The 21,543-nt window shown below is 39.8% G+C and overlaps 1 protein-coding gene across 1 annotated transcript in view; it reads left to right on the plus strand.

The window, feature by feature from the left end:
• trabd2a (TraB domain containing 2A) overlaps positions 1 to 21,543 on the plus strand; it is a 57,723-nt gene that overhangs the window by 29,543 nt on the left and 6,637 nt on the right. Inside the window, exon 5 of the mRNA XM_079365162.1 lies at positions 20,805 to 20,895. Within this exon, the coding sequence (XP_079221288.1) occupies positions 20,805 to 20,895 (91 nt within the window). The remainder of the gene's footprint in view (positions 1 to 20,804; positions 20,896 to 21,543) is intronic.

The raw sequence follows: 21,543 nt of genomic DNA on the forward strand, positions 1-21,543 counted from the left end.
TTGTGCTCAGTCATGTGACGATATCGCAGGAGTTTTCGCATAAAACTGTTCAGATATTGTGTTTATTTAGCGTTGGAGGGAAGCTTCATTCATGTTTCTTTGTCAGGGTAGAAATCTATTTGTATCAAAAGGAAAATACTGTTAACTTGTACAATTCATTTAGCAGACGCTTTTGCCCACAGCGATGACCCTCCAGGAGTAGTACAACACAGGCAGGGATCTAGAGAGCAGGAAACAACGTCATTGCAAACAAACCACTTTTAGTCCAATTGAAAACAGTGGACGAGAAAAGTCGAGCTCGGGCCTTGTTGTGACGGTCGGATCAGACGCCTTTCATTGGCAGAACGTAGAGAGCGGGAGGGAATGTAGACCTGGATGAGAGAGTTTAGGGAAGGAGGAGCCCTTGTTTTGTGGCTGTTTTGTAACGGAGCAGCAGAGTTTTTGATGCGAGCAGTAACTGGGAGCCAGTGGATTGAGATAAACAGCGGACTGACCTGCTCTTTAGGTTGAGGACCAGTCGCGTATCTGCATTTTGGATCATCTGCGGAGTTTCGATGTGTGTTTGGAAGACCTTCCACTAAGGAATTGCAACGGTCAATGTGTAACATCACAAGAGCCTTACCAGGAGCTGTGGAGCATGCTGTGACAGTCTGATGTTGTACAGGACAAACTGACATGACAGGGCCATCGAAACATCAGCCTTAAGTCTTAGATGGTCATCAGACATGATACCTTTGTTCTGGGTGGGCTTTGTGGGCATGAGGTTGCTTGCACAAAGGTGGATATTGATCTGTAGTTACCAGACTAAATAAAACAAACAACTACAACAAACCTGAATCATCCTTTTTTAAGATGTTTTTCTTTTTGTTACGGATGCAGTAAAACGAAAGTCTTCGAGGCGATATACAGTCTCCATCTTCAGTCGCATAACTTAAAACTAACCCAACAAGCACAAAAATGATGACGCTGACTCCACACTTTCGCAATAATATGGTGTTGTGATAAAAAAGTGGAAGAGAAGTGCAGGAAAGTGGATAACTGGCTGCTTTTCTTTTGTTATCTGTGTCTTCGGGGAGGAAATATTTGGTGAGTTCTTTGTGGTTTTGGAAATTGTTTATGCAGAAAGCATTAATGGTTGACAGTCACAGGCTGCCAAACCAGAGCGAAAGTTTTTCTAACCATAAATGATTTCTCATGTGTTTACGGCACGCTCACATACACACACTAACATTACAAGCACTCAATTTTGTCTTTGCTTTCAGTAAGTGTCTGCACTTATCTTGGCCATAATTTGGTTAAGCGTTGTATCTTGATTCTTTTCATGGTATTTTTATTAATCCAAGAAGTTACAGACATAAAAAAGAACAAATCCAGTTGCCTTTAGGTAAGTACATGTCACTTTTCCACAACAATAATATTTGAGAATACTTACAGACATCTATCTGGGGTTTCAAGAAATATGGTACAGGCCGTCCAACACGTCAGATTTTCAGTAGCTCATCGAGAGGTTCACAGACTGTTTCCCAAAAACATCTAAAATCAATAAAAGCACCTTGAAAGCCTTCCCACTTCAATTCAATCAAATGTATTAAACGCACTGATTTCCCCTCCATGATGAAATAATAAGATAGATGGATCAGCTGCTAAAAAAACAGGTGATGCTCCTGTGAAGTCTGTCGACGTCTTAATCTAACCTAACACACAACCATGTAGCAGCAACCTCATGAGACACGCTGGGACATCTACGCTGAACTGTAGCTGTGCTAAAGTGAGGAGATCAGTACTATTAGTCTTGTCTATTTATCCAGATTAACGACGTAAAACGGAGATGGCCATGCCAAAAAGAAAAGGAGGAGAAGAAAACTTGCTATTTCCACAGGCAGTGGGGAAGAGGAGTGTTTGTGCCTTAACTGTGGGACAAGTGTTTCTTTCGCTTGTCAAAAAAACCCCACTAATGTCCATGGTGACTTTGAAACGTGACACAGAATGTAGATTAACATGGTTAGTGATGTTTGTAGCTCTCAACCGCTTTCATTTGTTTTCACACTAGCTCTCAGATACAAGAAGGTTGAAGACACCTGCACTTGAAGGTGCTTTGTTTATGGACTATTTGGGAGATTTTTCAACGGCTGTGCTGTAATTGAGTCAAGACTCACCAGAAAGTTTTTGAGAATGATTTTTTTAATTTTTTAATTTTTTTTACATCTGAGTTCTTAATGCAAAAACTTTTTTTCCTCTTAGAAATCTGTTGATGGTAGTGTTTGAATAAGCAAACGTCAAACAAACTGGTCAGCCGAGGAAGACTCTCTTTTTTCCAACCCAGTCTCACAGTTTGCAAATAACGCATCATTGTAATGTTGTGCAATGCATACGCCAAATTGCAATTTTGCGTGCATATGACACGCCTTGCAACACATATTGACTGGTTAAGGTTAGGAAATGGGATTGGGAGAGATTAGAATAGTTGTCTATGGGTGAATAAAAGGAGACCGCACACTTGCTCCCATTTTTTGTGCATTTATTACGAGCACATCCCGTGAGTGAGTGACGTTTCGAGCACAGCTCTTCTTCAGACTGTTAGTTGTCTATGGGTAACCCCTTGACTCCTCCTGACAAACGTTAGGGATTGGCGTATCATATGCACGCAAAATTGCACTTTGGAGTATGCATTGCACGACATTACAATGTCGTGTTATTTGTTCGCAAAACTGTGAGACTGGGCTGCTTTTTTTCGATGTACACTTTCTCTCTTTCTCGATCCTCTCCTGCACCAAGACCTCAGTTTGGTTTTGTGCTGTCTAATATCTGGCTTCATTTTTGCTTCTTTACACGGGGCAGAGAGGACTCAGACATGAACCAAGAGCAAGATAAAGACAAGGCGATGATAAGAGCAAAGTGGAGCGCACACCCACGATGACCACCCAGTGGTTTGTTTGATTTTAGAATCAGACGCACAATCAGCTTTATTGGCCAAGTGTGTGTACTTAACAAGGATTTGAGCTCCAGTTTACAAGGCTCTCCATGTTCACAGTTATAAAATAAGGCAAAGTGCAGTGATGAGGAATGTAAAGGATAATGGAATAAATACAAAAAACGCTATTTAGCTGTTTTGCTTACATACATGAGTAAGATCTCTAAATATACAAAATGTACTGGAGAAATACAAAACATGTACAGGTGCACAGTTTTTAAGACGTTTTATAGCACATATTGAGAACAGGGTGCATTAGCCATACACATGATCAGTCTTTTAGAGAGTCTACAGGATACAAATAACTTCATATATAAAGTTCTTCCTGTAGTTTTCTTCCTTGCTTTCAGCTTTTTTTTTTTTTTTTTTTTTACCTAAATGTTCTTTCTGCCTGGATTTATTATTTTTGGTTGCACATTTTAAATACCATACAACACACTATGCTTGAAAGTCAGCAAGCCTGCAGCATTGTGGAAGACTAACTTTGACAACAACTTCATATAACATGCTTAAGTCGGGGGCAGGTAGTCCAGTGGTTAGAACGGAGACTGTGGTCCCCCAAGCAAGTGACCCAGGTTTGAATCCGACATGTGGCTCTTTTATTACATGCCACATCCCACTCTCTCTTCTCTCACTCTCTGATGTATGATTCTATCCACAGTCCTATCGCTAAATAAAGGCTTAAAAAATGGTCAAGTTGCATTCATGAGGGTAGAAATATGAACATTTGTTTTCAGGCATAACTAAACTGCTGCCCTCTCTGAACCCGCTCTGAGTTAAGGGCACTGTCATGCCTCGCTATACTTAACCGTTCTGTAAGTAAATACCTCCTCAAAATTTGTCTTTTCCCCCCCATCTGCTTGTCTGAAATACCACGGCCATCACTCAGCGTAAATGATGATGTATGAAAGCACCATACGTTAAGACAGGCATATGGAAGCGGTTATTGCTGCACTCCAAAGGTACAGTAACCTAATCCATGTATACAACCTGAGCCCGTGTTCCCTTTATAATCTCTGCCATACACTGGCACTCCTGACATTAATGAAATGATGTGTTTACACATCGCTCAAGGCTGAGGGCTCCGTTTCTGCAGGCTCTCACTAAATGTTGTCCCCCCTCCCCCGACTGAACTTGAACACATTCATGTTTCAGTCTCAGCCCCCCTAAGCTGCTCAGCACATCATGGCTCCCTTCAAACTGCACTCCACAACCACAAATTTAAATATTTGCGGTGGTGTAATTGCCAGTGTGGTTGACAGGCTCTAACGGTTACTGTACTTTGAAATGTTAGACTCTTTTCACAGACAATTTAGGTTTGCCTTTTGGATCTTTTGCTTATTTAGGTTGGTAGCGCCACGTCGAAGTGAATACCCCTGGGTTAGTAAGGCTGTTTTCGATGGATGGTTTGGCCGGTGCACTGCGGCTCATGACAGAGGTTGACATGAACTCATAACTCACACAGAGCACCTTGACTTGTCAGTATGTGGCCAGCTCTCGGTATTGGAGTGGGGAATTAGTCACTTAATACACTGTACTTATCCAGACCAATGCAGCGTCGAAGAATCAGTGTGTCACTTTGTGCTGACAGAGGCACATTTTTAATAGTAAAGAAGAAGATGACCTCATGACTGTTAAAGGAGGTACATTTCACCTTTGGCAACTGATCTGCTCAAATAAGAACATGAGACAGAAGTTCAAACTAACACACCACACACTGTCTTTTATACTATTCATCTAAAGCCATATTCAGACTGCCATTTTAAGTTGCAATATTTACCCTCCAGAAGGCAGAAAAGGAGCACATACTGTGTTTGTGCATGTCTGATTGTGTTTATGTGAAGCTCTTGTTGTGTTATGCTTCCACAACACCAAATCATAATCATGAATGTACAGAGACATGGTAACTGAGCTTAGTTACGCTACTTTTGCAATAAGCAATCTGAAAAGGGGGTTAATTCATCTTAAGCAATTCTCACAGCAAGCAATGATCTAAAGCCCTATATGTCATCAGTAAAAAATAATAAAATGAACATACTTAAATTCATACTTTTTGTGACTGTGTTAAGACTGTGGTCACAACTGTATTTTTTTGCCCAATTCAAAATGATAACTCACAGATCAAAGCTGTGTTTCATCAAAAAAAAAAAAAAAAAGACATTTCAGGATATTCCAACAGATACTGCAACTTTTCAAAAGAAACCAAAGATGCCATGTGAGACTGTGGAGAAATAAAATGATATGAATACTTAAATGTGTTCCCCATTAAAACATTTAAGGGTTCAAATAATGTGGAAATAATAAAGTTTCAATCACAAATTCAATCCAATCCAATATACACTCAACAAAAATATAAACGCAACACTTTTGTTTTTGCTCCCATTTGTCATGAGATGGACTCAAAGATCTAAAATTCATTCCAGATACACAATATTACCATTTCTCTCAAACATTGTTCACAAATCTGTCTAAATGTGTGATAGTGAGCACTTTTGCTTTGCTGAGATAATCCATCCCACCTCACAGGTGTGCCACATCAAGATGCTCATCAGACACCATGATTAGTGCACAGGTGTACCTTATACTGCCCACAATAAAAGGCCACTCTGAAATGTGCAGTTTTGTCTCACAGCAAAATGCCACAGATGGCGCAAGCATTGAGGGAGCGTGCAATTGGCATGCTGACAGCAGGAATGTCAACCAGATCTGTTGCTCGGGCATTGAATGTTCATTTCTCCACCATAAGCCGTCTCCAAAGGCGTTTCAGAGAATATGGCAGTACATCCAACCGGCCTCACAACCGCAGACCACGTGTAACCACACCAGCCCAGGACCTCCACATCCAGCAGGTTCACCTCCAAGATCGTCTGAGACCAGCTACTCAGACAGCTGCTGAAACAATTGGTTTGCATAACCAAAGAATTTCTGCACAAACTGTCAGAAACCGTCTCAGGGAAGCTCAACTGCATGCTCGTCGTCCTCATCGGGGTCTTAACCTGACTCCAGATCGTCGCCGTAACAGACTTGAGTGGGCAAATGCTCACATTCGATGGCGTCTGGCACGTTGGAGAGGTGTTCTCTTCACGGATGAATCTCGGTTTACATTGTTCAGGGCAGATGGCAGACAGCGTGTGTGGCGTCGTGTGGGTGAGCGCTTTGCTGATGTCAATGTTGTGGATCGAGTGGCCCATGGTGGTGGTGGGGTTATGGTATGGGCAGGCATCTGTTATGGACGAAGAACACAGGTGCATTTTATTGATGGCATTTTGAATGCACAGAGATACCGTGATGAGATCCTGAGGCCCATTGTTGTGCCATACATCCATGAACATCACCTCATGTTTCAGCAAGATAATGCACGGCCCCATGTTGCAAGGATCTGTACACAATTCTTGGAAGCTGAAAATGTCCCAGTTCTTGCATGGCCAGCATACTCACCGGACATGTCACCCATTGAGCATGTTTGGGATGTGCTTGACCGGCGTATACGACAGCGCGTACCAGTTCCCACTAATATCCAGCAACTTCGCACAGCCATTGAAGAGGAGTGGACCAACATTCCACAGGCCACAATTGACAATCTGATAAACTCTATGCGAAGAAGATGTGTTGCACTGCATGAGGCAAATGGTGGTCACACCAGATACTGACTGGTTCTGAGTCCCCAGACCCTCAATAAAGCAAAAACTGCACATTTCAGGGTGGCCTTTTATTGTGGACAGTCTAAGGTACACCTATGCACTAATCATGGTGTCTGATGAGCATCTTGATGTGGCACACCTGTGAGGTGGGATGGATTATCTCAGCAAAGCAAAAGTGCTCACTATCACACATTTAGACAGATTTGTGAACAATGTTTGAGAGAAATGGTAATATTGTGTATCTGGAATGAATTTTAGATCTTTGAGTCCATCTCATGACAAATGGGAGCAAAAACAAAAGTGTTGCGTTTATATTTTTGTTGAGTGTACATATATGAAAGCCTTATATCTCCTAGGCACTGAATACAAATACTTGTATATTCATTAGCCACCACAGCTGTTTAGTTATTTACTTACTCATTCGATATTAACTATGAATGTATTTTGATACATGTAAACCTATTTTGCAAACGCTGCTGTACAGGATTGTTATCTAACTAAGTCCCCAGACCAATCTTTACACACACCTGACCCAAATCCCTTCACTCATTTTTTTTCTTCTTCTTCACACTGAACACCGCATCATAACGGCTGCCATGTTTTTTGGGGACTGTTTTTCCCCCCCAGATGGTGTGAAAGTCAAAACCGTGTTGCTTTTTCACAGCACCTCACACTCATAAACAGCCAGTTTACAACTGTTTGGGGCAGCCGCTGACATGAGTACACACATGTCATACAGCACCATTAAAAATCCAGGCAAGACCTACCACACACTTGGTATCGCGGGCAGGCCGGAGCGAAACGTCTGCCAAATATGGATTAAGTCCCAGGGTTAGAATTTGAATGACACCTTTATACTGCAACTTTTTTTTTTTTTTAAATGTCTACAATTTGTAAGAAATATCCTTCAGGAGGAATATATGGGAGTAAAGAATGCTTTTCTTTTGACTGTTACTTGGCTTACACCACACATTTCTGATCAAATGTCTTAAATATTAAAATGTTACTCAATACCAAAGAAACCAAAGTAAATAAGGACTCGGCATGTCACTCTTGCTCTCTGGAGTCTAAACTTAAATTAAACCCAGGGTTTGGCAGGTTTATTTAAAAGCTTTTTATACAACAGTTTGGTCCAACCAAATAATTAGGAGCCATTCCATGAGAGACGTTAGAGAGTAGAAAAACACTGGGGCTTCAAGTTTAAAACCTTTAATAAACATCCAGCAGAAGGTCTACAATTCAGTTTGTTCCTCTTATGCTCTTATGTAATATCTAAATAAATAAATATCTGCTATCATTTTTATGACACAGCAACCTCTAGAGGCTATAGGAATGAACACTCAAGTTTTTTAGATGCACAACTTAAAGCAACAAGACGTTATTGTAAGGCTGCAAGATCGTAAAGTGAGCTCAGCGTGGAAGGACAGATGAAGACTGCTGATTTGGTTCACAATGAAAACTACAATTCATATTTTCTTCCCCGCCGTTCTAAATAAATATCAAACCCTCTGATGTTGAAATGATTTAAGTTTATTTTGTGAATGTTTTGAAAGGCACTGACAAATCATTTCTTAAGTTAAGAATTGTATGAAAAGAGGATGCTAATGTGAAAGACAATTTTTTTTTTTTCTAAAACAACTTTGCATTTGTGTGTTTTTCTCCCCCCCCCCGATTTGTGTGACTTAGTATTAGTCCTTGAAATGTAAATTCAATCCTAGTTAGCGGTGTTAAAGAAAGATAGTAAATCCTGAAGACAGTATGGCTCGTTCTCTCTCCTTGGATGTTATACTTTAACACTCCCTCTCTGCTGTCGTCTTCCTCCTGAGAAGTTTATCGTGAGCTTGCTCATTCGTTTCCTAAAAACAACCTCGATGAACATGAAAAACATTTGACATTTCAGCAGAACGATTTGAACATGTCAGGAGCATCTGCGATGCATCATGTACTCCATCTCTGTCTCCTCTTAAATGGGAGGATAAACCTGTCAGCCCCTCTCAATAACTAACCATTTGTTACGCCGCTGAGTGTATAGCACCTCAACATATACATTTTGTTGCACTCATCGGGTCAAAGGGCTCAGTCTCTGTACTTGAAAGAGATATTTCATACAGTCCACACTTCTTTCTCAGTCATAGCAGTGCACGCCTGTCACAACAGCTTGTTGTGATTTATTGAAAGTGTTGAACTCCTCACCCCTGACCCCATTCAAACCCAGCAGTATTTCCCTCTGCACCTGGAACGAGCTCTGAACATGCCTGCCCAGAGGCAAAAACGTTAATATGGAGCAGAAATACCTCACTCTTCCATGAAAGGGAAAGGGGAAGTAAAATTACATACAGTATGTAGTGCAGCTATTGATGATAGTGAGCGGGAATTGTTATGAAGAAACTGTCCCTTTTCATTTTGGGGCGAAAGAAACCCATAAAGGGGAGCAAGACACTGCCCAGAGGGGATGAAGATATAAAGAGACAGAAGGGAAACAGGACTTGGGTGATTTATGGCTTCCACTCTCTCTCTCTCTCTCTCTCTCTCTCTCTCTCTCTCTCTGTGGAGGTTTGTAATACTTGCTCGTTTGGCTGGAGTTGGGCCAGTATGAGCTTGTGTTGCTTGTAAACCTTCATACGAGTTATTGGAGGAGTCTACAACAGAGCACCAGTTTGATTTCTTTTTCTCAAATTGACTTTATTTTATTAAAATAGAACATTTACATTTTACATCTCAGTAAACACAAGTCTAATTTGTCATTTCTTAAATATCACATTTCCTGGCTTAATTCTCCATGTATTTTTTTTTTTAAAGCTATGTGTTAAATTATTTTCATGTTTTTCCTACAAACATAAGGGGGAACATTTTTTATGACATTCTTGTGAATGGCTTTAAACAAGTTTATATCTGTAAAAATACCAACATTAATCTTACAGGCACAATTACAATACAATACATTGTTTAATGTTGTGTGATTTCTTCACATCTAAAATCTACTAAGCATGTGAAATATGACAGCATTGTGAAGGTTTTTGTTGCTAGTTTTTACAGTTCCTGATTTAGCAGTTACTAAAGCCTTCAGGGCCTACTTTTTGTTCAAGGTTTTATGTAGAAAAGAACTATTCAATTTTTTTATTTTTTTATTTTGCAGGATGAGGAAAATCTGCATACTCATGTCACTGTTAGGTTCTACAAACTGACCCCAAACTGCAGAAAACATGTACTTAAACATTTACATAAAGGCAAAATTAAGTTTGCTTTTCAAACATCCTACAAAAATCCAGAATGGAGTAATGAAACTTAGTTATTACTTAGTGAATTATTATATGGAGATAAATCCTTCAACATGTTCCTGACTCAAAGTGTACCTCATCTGCTCTGTCGCATCAGCAATAAAACACTGCAAAATCACACATGTCAAAATGTGTTCATAATCAACTATATTTTGGGTAATTTTGTCCACTCTAAATTGAGCTCTCTGCTGGATAATCCCGATTTGCTTCAAATCAAAGTTATCCTGATCTTTCTCCAAAGTGATACATTACATCAACTAAAGTTTAGTTGATGTTTAGTTTTCTATCTTCTGTTGTACATCTCCAGAGATCATGAAAACAGAATAGTCTGTTTTTTTCTTTCTTTCAGATTTAAAGTTGGTGCAGATGTCCAACTTGGCCATGTTTTTGCTTTTACGTTGAGATATTATGCAAAAAGGCCGAAGACTCTCTGATCTACTAAGTCCAACTTTTTATCTCTTTGTATATACTAGTTAGTAAGGGATATATATATACCATTGGGTAGGAACATGTGTTTGATAATTGAATTAGATAGACAAAGTGGGTAACAAACTCCTGCTTCACATGGACATAGAATGAAATAGGACAGACCAAAAAAAAACAGTGCTTGTGTGGATGTGGAGGCTTCCTGGGGGTCTGCTCTTGGTTAAAACCTATAGGCCTTAATCACAGATGATATGCAGGCCTCATTTGACATCTACAAGATCTCCTGCAGATTACTCAAACTATATGGTCAAAAAATTGCTCCCTGAGCCAGATGTTTCAAATAGAAGCTCCGTGAGAGAGAGAGAGGAAAAAAAATCTGAGAAACTACAAAGTGGAATTTTGATTTAAAAAATGCAAGCAGGCATCCGATTCCCCTCGGTGTCCTTTTCTGGACAGAGAAAGGCTGGGCCGAGAGTCACAGCAGGACGCGAGGAGGAGAGTGTTTATAGAGGAAGCCGTATGCAAACTGCAGGAATATGTTTGGCAGGTCAGAACAAGCAAAGCACACATTGGTAACCCAGCCCCCCTCAAAGAACACCGATATAGCGTAAGAACTTATCCAGGTTGACTGAGTCAGATGATTGTGATTAAACCACCAGTGCACGGCATCTGAAATTGAATCTCCAGTGTGGCATTTGAAAGAAACCAAACTGGAAGCTCACACTTTTTTTCCTTTTTTCTAACTATTTGAACCTATTGGTTAATTTTTAAGAAAATGTTTTTCATGATGAAAATCAAGTCCAAGCTAACAAAATCCCAATCCTTTAGCTCTGATATATGGCCCCTGAAGGATATATATTTGACAAAGGTTCATAGACAATGGCCTATGCTTATGTATATAATGTCCTTAATGTGGACATTTGAAAATGTATATTGTCAGCATGAATTGGACATTCAAACACAAGCACATCGGAAGGTGGGGGTGATTTATTGTAAAATATTCAATGGTAAAAACATGAGATAGATTTCGTCAGCCGAGGACAACAGCAATAGAACAAACATGGCTGACAAAGTTTTCACGTTTAACATTCTGTTTGCATGCTCCGTTTAGATACACTAATAATAGGCTAGAACCTTTACCTGAAACTGTCAGGCATCAACTCTTCAGCCTCTGCAAATCAGTATTCCTTTTCCACTCCATCCAAATATAACTGCTGTATCAAAATATAACTCTGCTGATATGAGATATCTTATACAATACTGTATGTATTACAGCTACACAGACCTAATGGAAGAATGAGAAACAGATTAAAAACAGTATATCCACAAAATTACAAAGATGATTCAATTCATGAAAATTCGTATAAAGACACTTGCTCGCAGTGCTCAGATTTACTCTTACCAGAGTTTGCATACTTTGATTACTCTTTTATTTGACTACAAGGAATAAGCTGGTGCGTGTGTGTGAGAGTGTGTTTAAGTGCCATCATTATTTGGCAGACAGTAGACAATTTAGAAGTGCACAGAGAGCGAGTGTAGAGACTATTGCAGCCTGACAGATGTAATCCAAAACACGGCTCCGATGTGCCGTGTGGCACCACAGAGTTTGAGTGAGGGTTTATTTAAAAAACAGCCTCACACCACAGGCCTCTTATGTGCTCTGTTTCTCATTTATTCTCAACAATCTTTTCAAACACGCTCAGCGCGATCTCAAGAAATCCTGGGCACACAATTTAGCCAATTTTAATCTCATGATAAACACGACGCAGCGTAAGTCATGTAGAAGAAAGGGACAAGAGAAAGTAATTGAAGAGCTATCCTGTTTGATAATCCATCTTTTTAATCTGGTCAAGTGGACTTCAAACTGCTGCAATTTTCTAACTTTAGGAGAAAAAAAACCCCAGCTGTCTTTGTGAGCTAAACAAACCACCCTTTCCATCATCCCTGTCACTTTCCCACAAATTCAATCTGTAATAAATGTTACTTAGCTGCTCTTGAACAGATCATCTATCTTTAACATGTGTCTGGTGCAGTTACGTTAGTCCTAGGAGTCTTCTGATGTGTCTTTTAAGACAGAATAAATCTTGATATGTGAAAATTGCAGACAAGGCATTTCCTGTTGTACAGAGAGAACTGCTGTCTGTTTAAATGCACCTTTGCTCACATTTATTAAAATATAAGCGAATCTCTGTTTCCCTGTTTCAGCTTTGTCTGAAGAGATTCAAAAATAATAGATGGGAGACCTGTAAGCCAAACAGAGATATCACCTAAAGCAGCCCTGACTGCTCTCCTGTCTTGCACAGCAGACTTTACATGGGCACCGTGTCAAGATACTTGTACATGGTCTCAATGGAGACGTGATTTAGAAGTGAACTGAAGACCCTACAGGATGCTCTTATCCTCAGCTATCATAGTCTAGCATCTGACGACTTAACATTCTTGTGTTGTTTTCCATGCCAGTCCTTTTTTTTGTCTTTTCCTGTTTTTTTTTCCTCCTCCGAGTTAAATTCAGCAGTGTTCTCGGCTTTTGAGTCTCTGCTTCTGTCTGTGTTGAATCGTTTTATCGCTCCACCTCTACGTCCCATATCAGATTGGAAAATAGTGATTGCTATCAATTTGAAAATCACGAAATTAACTGCCGAATTCACCCTGTTCTGAAACGTTTCACTATGGGCAGAGAGAAACCAACATGTTTTTATGTTTTGAGGTATTAGCATTCTCTGGGCTTGCTGTCAGAAAAGGCTTGTTTCATGGATCAGAGGTGTGTTTGCACCTTCAGGGGCTGTTTTGTGCTTTTCAAATTCACACAGCCATAGTACAGCTGTCTTTTGTCACAGCTGTCTCACATCACTGGTATCCTACGCACAAAACATAACCTGGAGAATTTCAGAAGAAAAGCTGTCTGATTCTTACGATAAGTTCACACAAATAGCTTCACGACTGATCGAGCAGGAATGCCAATAATATATGCATTAGCATGTCAAAACCACACCTTGTCTTATTTTAAGTCACTACATGGATTTCATGAATAACGGTCAATTGGGATCAAATGGATGTTTAGTATCAGGAAGGTAGATACACATTATTGTTTGTTCAAGTCTTTAAGAGGACACGTATAATACAAATAATGTGGCGGCTGTAGCTCAGTCCATGGGGACTTGGGTTGGGAACTAGAGAGTTGCCAGTCCAAGTCCCGATGCGGACCGTGACACCAAAGTTGGTCTGCTGTCAGTGCACTTCCTGAGCACTGCCGAGGTGCCCTTGAGCAAGACAAAGATCCCCCTACCGCCCTGGTGCTCTCCCTGCATTACAGTGTGTAGCAGTCCTACTCTAGACATCTCCCCACCAATGCATGTCCACAGGTCTTGAGTGTAAACCAGAATTTCCCCTCAGGGATTGCATCAAACTGTGTTGTACACAAAGCATCAATTAAACGTTCAGTATGTTGAATAAAGAGGCCATCAGAAATAACTAATCCCATTCATATACAATTATGCTCCAGATAAAGATGGACACATCAGACATGCAGCTGCAGAACCTGGGGATTAAACCCCGGCCTTCCAGTTAAGAGACGGACTCGACCAACTAAGCCCCTTCATTTACCCGATTTGCCTACAATCACAAGGGATTTGACTCTGATACACTATGCTTCCTATGTACAAACAACAAATGTTAAAAAATCAAACAAACATAAAACTTATCCACCACACCATATTCCTGAAATAAATCATAAATACAGCATGCTCAACTTGATGTAATGGAAATGATGTCTATCTAACCACAAATAACTGAAGGAGGATGAAGTCAAGACGAAAAAACGTTACTACAGGGCTACCACTTGTAATTATTGTCAGCTAGCTTGACAACATTAATCGTATTTTTTGCCATCTGAAGAGTTTTGCCAACAATGTCCTGTTCTTTTCAAACAAACTGCTTTTGACTGATGAAAGATGAGATTTTAATTCACTACAGGGAGGACTTCAGTCGATCAAAGGCGTAACACAGGATGATTTAAACAGACAGAAGAAGAAGTGCTATGTTAGCTGAGCCTGTATTTCCAGACACTTGATACGTGCGTTAAAATAGAGCTGGCATTGTTTTGCGAAAAACACCAGGATGACTGGGATGTCTATCCCCATGGATAACCAATAATTGTCCTGTTATTTGCCTTTGACATGTATGTCACTTTTATTGATGGCTGCTTCTTCTTGACTTGAGGGTTTCTTGTCTTTTAGCAGCTCTGTGATTTTCCAATAAGTTTTTTGGCTGGCTAGATTCAATGTCCTAGAAATGTCAAAACTTAGAATTCCGTCTATCGCGACACATTGAATTGAATATCTCAACTTTTTCTTTCTCTTTCCATTAATTTATACAGATTAACACATCAATCAGTCATATATAAGTCATGTATAACGCACATTCTCAACAAGATTAATGTTTCGTAAACCACTGTAGGGTTCACTAGAACAGAAAACCCCCTAAATTGGCTTAATGCAAAGTATATTCTAGCCAAAAGCTTGGAACTTTATGTCATTGGCAATAAATGTTATTTTCAGGAACTTAAACACTTCATTCTGTCGTCTGAAAAAGCAGCAGACACCTCATTGTCATCCTCCTAAACAAAAGGCTTCATTCAGTTCTTAGCAGCAGGGATTATGGGGCTGCACAGGCTTCAGCTGACTCACAGGGAACATGTGGACATAAACAGCTAGCTACAAGGCTATATGGGGCGGAATGGCCCGAGTGCTGCCTGTAGCGTTTGTTTATCCAACATGCTGTAATGTTATGAGAACTGCTGCTCGAGCCCTGGTTACAAGTTGTAATGTAAATATTAATGTGTATGGAAAAGGATCACTATTTAAGGCTTACCATATGTTGTAATAATTTGAGCCACTGATTGTGGAGACTAGATGTCTTTTTAAGGATGAATAATGCCGTGGTATTTATGTGATGTTTGCCTAACTGCCTACAGGTGTGCAGAGAGGTCTCATATTAGTTCAATGCAGGTTTGTTTTTATAAAGATACATGCTTTAATTAAAAAATAAGAAATACAACTGATTTCAGGCAGTACTGTGACACTACAGTAATCTATAATGACTACATTTAAAATGATTTGTCAATTAATCAATTTTATTTGAATTTTTCCAAATCAACTCCAAAGTTATCTCACAACACTAAACATAACAGAGCAGATCTTGGCTGCTTTCTTTGTAGTAATATTTAATGGAGACACGGTTTTATCCACATAGAGCGAGCACTTGGGTCATTTATAGACAAAACAACAGTGACAGCTTCATTTGACGCACAGGGAGATATCGAGGAGGGCTCTCTCTGGTCAAATGGTAAAACTAGAGTTGTCCGCTGCATGTATGTGTTGATGTAAGTGTGCTCGCTCTTCTATTCTATTCTAGCTCTTTAGCCCTTTTCACACATGCACTCCTGATATTTCCTGGAACATTTTAGAACAGCCTACTCCTGACACATTTACAATATGAACGAAAAAATGGGCTACTCTACAAAGAGCACAAAGACTGAACTTATCCCACAGCTGTAATGTTAGTCATCATCAACCCCGCCACCTGCTTGTGGTAAATTTTCCTGAACATTAACAACTCTACTTTCCTTTTGACTCTCCTCAAGTTCTTGCAGAATATGTAATAGTGGAGTGTTAGATAAAAGTCAACATAAAGCCAGGTTGAAAACAATTGGGGCCTTTGTGATGGCATGTGAATCTCAAAACCAAAATTTAGGGGAATTTTCATGGATTTTGGGCATGTGTGAAAAGATATGCCAGCGATTGAATGGTGAGATGTCCTCGACTTTTGACCAATGACAGCTTGGATCAGGTAAATCCTCCTGCAGCCACCCCCGACAAGATAAGCAGTTAGATAATGGATGAATTCATGGAAAATATGGAGCTTGCTATCTTTTGTCTTCAACCAAGACGGCATCATTTAAATTCTCCAAACTATCTTTGAATTACTTTCTTGTCTAACAGTTTTGTTCAATTGATAAATGCACTGACTATACTGTTTGGGCTGCATCAAACTATTTTCTAGAAAACAGGGTTGGACATCAGTGAAACCTGAAAGACTTTGGAGATCATTTTAAAAATGGTCACTTCACCGAGTCCATTAAAGTAAAAAATGTGAAGAAAAAAAACTATGTTAGTTTCTTTAACCATGTCATGACTTAATGTGTGACCCTCTAACTCCAGTGTATGAACGTCGCAGCATGAAGTGCGTTAGCTGTGAATGAGAGCTTTCAGGTTTGTCCCTGCTTTTTATCTCTACCATCTCCCCTCTCTCAGAGCTCCTGGAAAGACATACAGTCGACATATTGTTCACTGATGTATGTATTTTTGGCCCATTTCAAAGATTTAAAATGTATGAAATTGCCCTACATAAATAATCTGTGGAAATATATGTCAGATGTCACAGATGTCACTCCAGAAGTGTGTGTCTTAAACTGTGGGTGGAGCCCGAACGTGGGCCGCAGGCCTGTTTCTAATAGGAGCCTAAATGAATGTGACCATAACTGTTTCGTATGTCATATACGTAAAGAAAAACTGAGGTGACACATATTGGGCCTAACTATTAGAAAGAGTTTGTTGAAGCAATTTTCCTCTTAGAACAGTTTAGAAGCAAACATGTTGAGAAGATGTTGAAAGAAATGTTTTCATTTCGATTTGCCGTGAGACAACCAACAAGCAGAAAAACTGATCCTGAATATGTGAGTCAACGTGTTTAACAAAGCCATGCGGTGGAAACATCTGGGGAGCCAGTGTGGCAGAACCGAGAGTTAATACAGTGCAGAAGAATGCAATAAAAGTCCACAGCATCAGCATTTTTACAATGATCATGTGTGTTATGTTTTGAAGAAAATATGGATGTATGGGAGTTGGGAAGTAAATATGGAAGTAGTTTGTACGCAGTGAGCCATTGACTGAGTCTCAAAGTATCAGAAATATCCTCTCTGACCAAGATGTAAAAACCAAAGTGTGCAGCAGAAGTCTTTAGGATACACATTTTCTATCCTTCTCATTGAGAGAAAGAACCGACAGGTCTTAAAAAAACACTCTGGAAACCAGCATTTATTTGTATTTTTAGTACATAAACATTTGAAACAAGTTCAGTGACTCAACATAAATTCAAATGTCTTATAAAACCAAGACTGCTGCTGAGATTGTTCACAGTCTTCTGCAAAGAAAATGATTCCACCTCTTTCATGATGTTATGAACTCAGGTTAATTAAAGTACATATGTGCGATATGTTGTATTATTTTGTCAACATATAGTTACATTTTTTTGTTTCTCATCCATGAATATTCACATTTTTAGTTTTAATATTTTTCAGCTTGTGGTTCTCGAAATACACATTCACATATATTGTAATAATGATAAGATAAAGATAAAGATTTTGTTGTTACAACGGCTAAAACAAAGCAGGTGTTAAAGTTTATTTGTGTCGCACTTTTCTTGACAAGGTTACAAAGTGCAGGAGATAGAAGAACGAGGAGTAGGAAAAAGAAAAAATGAAGAATTCATAAAAGCCTTCACACAAAATAACATTCAACGAGTGAAAGTTTAAAAGAGGCTAAAGAGGCTTGTCTAATTGTAATATGCAAAGAGATCCTCAGTTCTGATGGAAAGTTCCAGTTACCGTTACAAGCTGGGACTTAGCTGGGTATATTTAGGTATAATTTGTTTGCAAGTCAGACAGTTTTAAGGCTTTTGTGTCAATAATATCTTTCAAATGATACGATCAAAGACGATGTGCGTAAGTTGGCAAGAACAGGACTGATTTGCTGATATTTGTTTTTGCTTGTTAGAAATTCTTGCAGCGGCGTTCTGAACCATTAGGAATCTGGGCAGCAAGCTCTGACAGACGCCTGTTAAAAGTGCGTTACATTAAACTAAGAAAAAAAATAATAATCCAACTTTGTCTCATAGGATCAAGCTGAAAGCAGCCAAAACTGTAAGACTGACAGGAAAATGTTGGATTGCCAGATATTCTTTTTCAACTGCATTAAAGATGATTGGAGAAAAGCTACATTTAGTTTAATTGCAGCAACATTTGTATTACAAATGTAGTGCTCTGGTATCAACATGTTTGAGGGCAGTGTGAACTGTTTTGCTTTCAAACATATTCTGTTTGATTGAAATTGTAAAGAAACCAGGAAGGGGGGGGGGGGGTCTACCTTTGCTCAACATTGTCTGTCAGACATTTTGCTTCTTTTTTTTTTTTTTTTTTTTAATGAAAGAAACCAGAGAATGATTTATTGCCTGATACCAACCATTAGCAGAATGAGAGAGTAACAAAGAGGGGCAGTTGTCACAAATCACCTGGAATATTTCAGCCTTGTAGTTAACGTCGGTTGCCAAAGGCTACATCATACATGAGGCCTAACTTTCGGAAAAACACAGACCTTTTAAAACATCATTTTCTTTTCCTAAGTTCTGCCTCTTTCCGAGCAATCAATCATTTTTAATCAAAGATGTCTGAATTTCATTTCTGTTTGTAATTCCATGACTGTGGTGGACCGGCCGCCTGCAGGATTGGACTCCGCCGTCCCCACGCACAAAAAAAAAAGAAGGAAAAAAAAAAACCATGAAGCATATTCTTGTTGAGGTGCTGGTGAGAAAAATGGTCAAACCCTTGAAGCAAGCAATATGCTATTAATTCTGCTTTCATCCTTTTTTCAAACATAGCATTTTAATAAACTATGTCTACGTAGTAGAAAAGACCCTCTGAGAAAAGTTTGCGGAAACATACAGTTGTTCCAGACTCGTGTCTGACTTTTTGAGTCCCGGCTGTAAAATGGAAAGTCACAGTGAAGAATTCATGGTAAAGAAAACCATTTTGTGTTTCTATTTGTGTTCTTCTTTCTACAAATGGAGTTGTTAAGGAAAATGATCAAACAGAGCATTACAGGAGCACAGAAACAAACGTAACCATGGTTTTACGTTATTCCACTCCTTTTATGTTTATTTTTGCATATGTTCGTTTTTCTTAAGCACAGACTTTTTATGAACTCTTTGAACACACACTTGGTCCCCAAAAAACACCATGAAGCCTTTGGGGACATGTTAGAATTGATGGTTTACCTCCTACTACAATTTGCATGTGTATGCACAGTGTGTGTGTGTGTGTGTGTGCTTGTGTGTGTGTGCTTGTGTGCGTGTGTCCCTTTGAAGTTTTGAAGTCTGCCCACCCTTCTGCAGCTCCTCATTGTGCCGGACAGCTCCATTTGTCCCACCTTAATCCCCCTGACATAAACTCACATAAATCACACTGAGTTGTTTCTAAACGTGGGCAGGCTGGAATACTGGACCTCTGTCTGCCTGTTGCACGCTGATTTCAGCTTGAAGAGCTGCTGGGTGTTCATTGAACTGACCACCTGTATTGATAATGATCTCAGTTAAAAGTGAAGATAAATGCAGGTTTCCCTTGCACGGAAACAGCTCATTGTTCTCACACAGGAGCTCTGGAATGACTGAGAGAAATGCATAAATTGAGTGGATGCTTTTTTTTTAGCACCAGAAAAAGTAAAGGGTAACAGACATCCACAGTTTGACCGTTTCTTGAAACATAATCAATCGAGGTTCTTTAGGTGCATTTTCTTCTGCATGGTGGCTAAGCAGACGCATTTATTTACCAAGAGAACTCCTTTTCAAAGTGTTGGTTTTTATTTCCTGTCACAAGACCAGATCAAATGTTGACATTGCACACTTCAGTAGGAGCCTCTCAGTCTTTTTCCATGACCACATAAGAACCTGGGACGGAGTTTTAGCTCTAGAGATGGGGCAGCATCATGGCACTCATGGTGCATTTAGGCCGAGCCCGCTCTATTGGATGGCTCAGGGCCAGATTAAAGTGCCGGGGCTCATTGTTGACACAGCTCTTTGGTGCCACGGCTGAGCAGGCCCAAACAATGAGCCCCTGCTCCCCCTTGTCAAAGTGAGGGGGAGAATGGAGACCTCTTGACATGGCAACCTGATTCTCAATGCCCCTCACTTTACGTGGTGGAGAGGGTCAGAGAGAGAGAGAGAGAGCGAGAGAAAAGATGGGGAGTGGAGGGCAGGTTAGAGATAAGGAAGGAGGAGAATGGAGGAATGACAATGTAAAGAAAAGTGAGGCAGACATGAGGGAGGATGGAGGGCAATCAAGGAAAGACAAAGATCAGCGAAGGATGGCCATGCACCAAATCTAAGAGGGAGAGGAAAAGGACTGGGATGATGAATAAAAAAGGCGAGCAGCAGGTGAGAAAGAAGAACAATTAGAAAGAAGTATAAAAGACCAGAAGATCATTTAAATGAGGAGAATTGGAACATGTACCTACTCTAATATTTGACACTGATGTAGTTTTAAATCGATCATTACCCACTTCATGCAGCTTAACATGAACACGTAAAATGATTTGTCTTCGGTTCCTATCCCTTTAAGAATCAATGAGCATCATTTTTCCCCCTTTTTTTCTTTTGCAGGTCACTTTCTTGGCAACAATACAGTCATTGATGTGCTCCGTCGCGAGGGATACGAGGTGGAGCACACCCCTGCTGGGGTACCAATAAACAGGTAGGTTTATTGCTGAAATGCCCTTTAACACACACACACACACACACACACACACACACACACACACACACACATTGTCACGTCATCCATTACCTTTTTTCTGTCCATGAGTCGAACTGCTTAAATCATTTCAATAGATTAAAGTGCAGGTTATTGATCGCTTTTCGTCTCAGAAAAGGAAAAAAAGCTTTCGTTACACAAATGACGGGAAAGAGTTAATTACTCAGAAACAGATTCAAGCATTTATTCATTCAAGAACCTAACTTTATGTGATCTAACATTAACCCTTAAAGACTTCTTTATCTGAAGCGTACTAGATGAGTTAATAGTAAATAGCGGTGACGATGTCAGAGGTAAGTTTCATGGACTGATGTGTTCAGTGTAAGAGACTTTTTCATATTTACGTGATCATATTAATCTGACACATAGCAGAAGAAAAAAGACAAGTACCGAGGTTGCGGGTAGAGATCTGGGCAAAAAAAAGTATAACATTTCCTCGTACTTTTTCACGACTCTGCCTGCAAACATGAGTCTATAAACTCAAAGGCCCATATTTTATCACTTAAATGGAGTGTAAGGTTTCCATCTCGGCCACATTGTACCGGGCGACTGCCGCCTCATGGCTCTGACAGGAGTATATATTTCTCT

This window comes from Symphodus melops (assembly GCF_947650265.1).
Source record: "Symphodus melops genome assembly, chromosome: 16".
Classification (NCBI taxonomy): domain Eukaryota; kingdom Metazoa; phylum Chordata; class Actinopteri; order Labriformes; family Labridae; genus Symphodus; species Symphodus melops.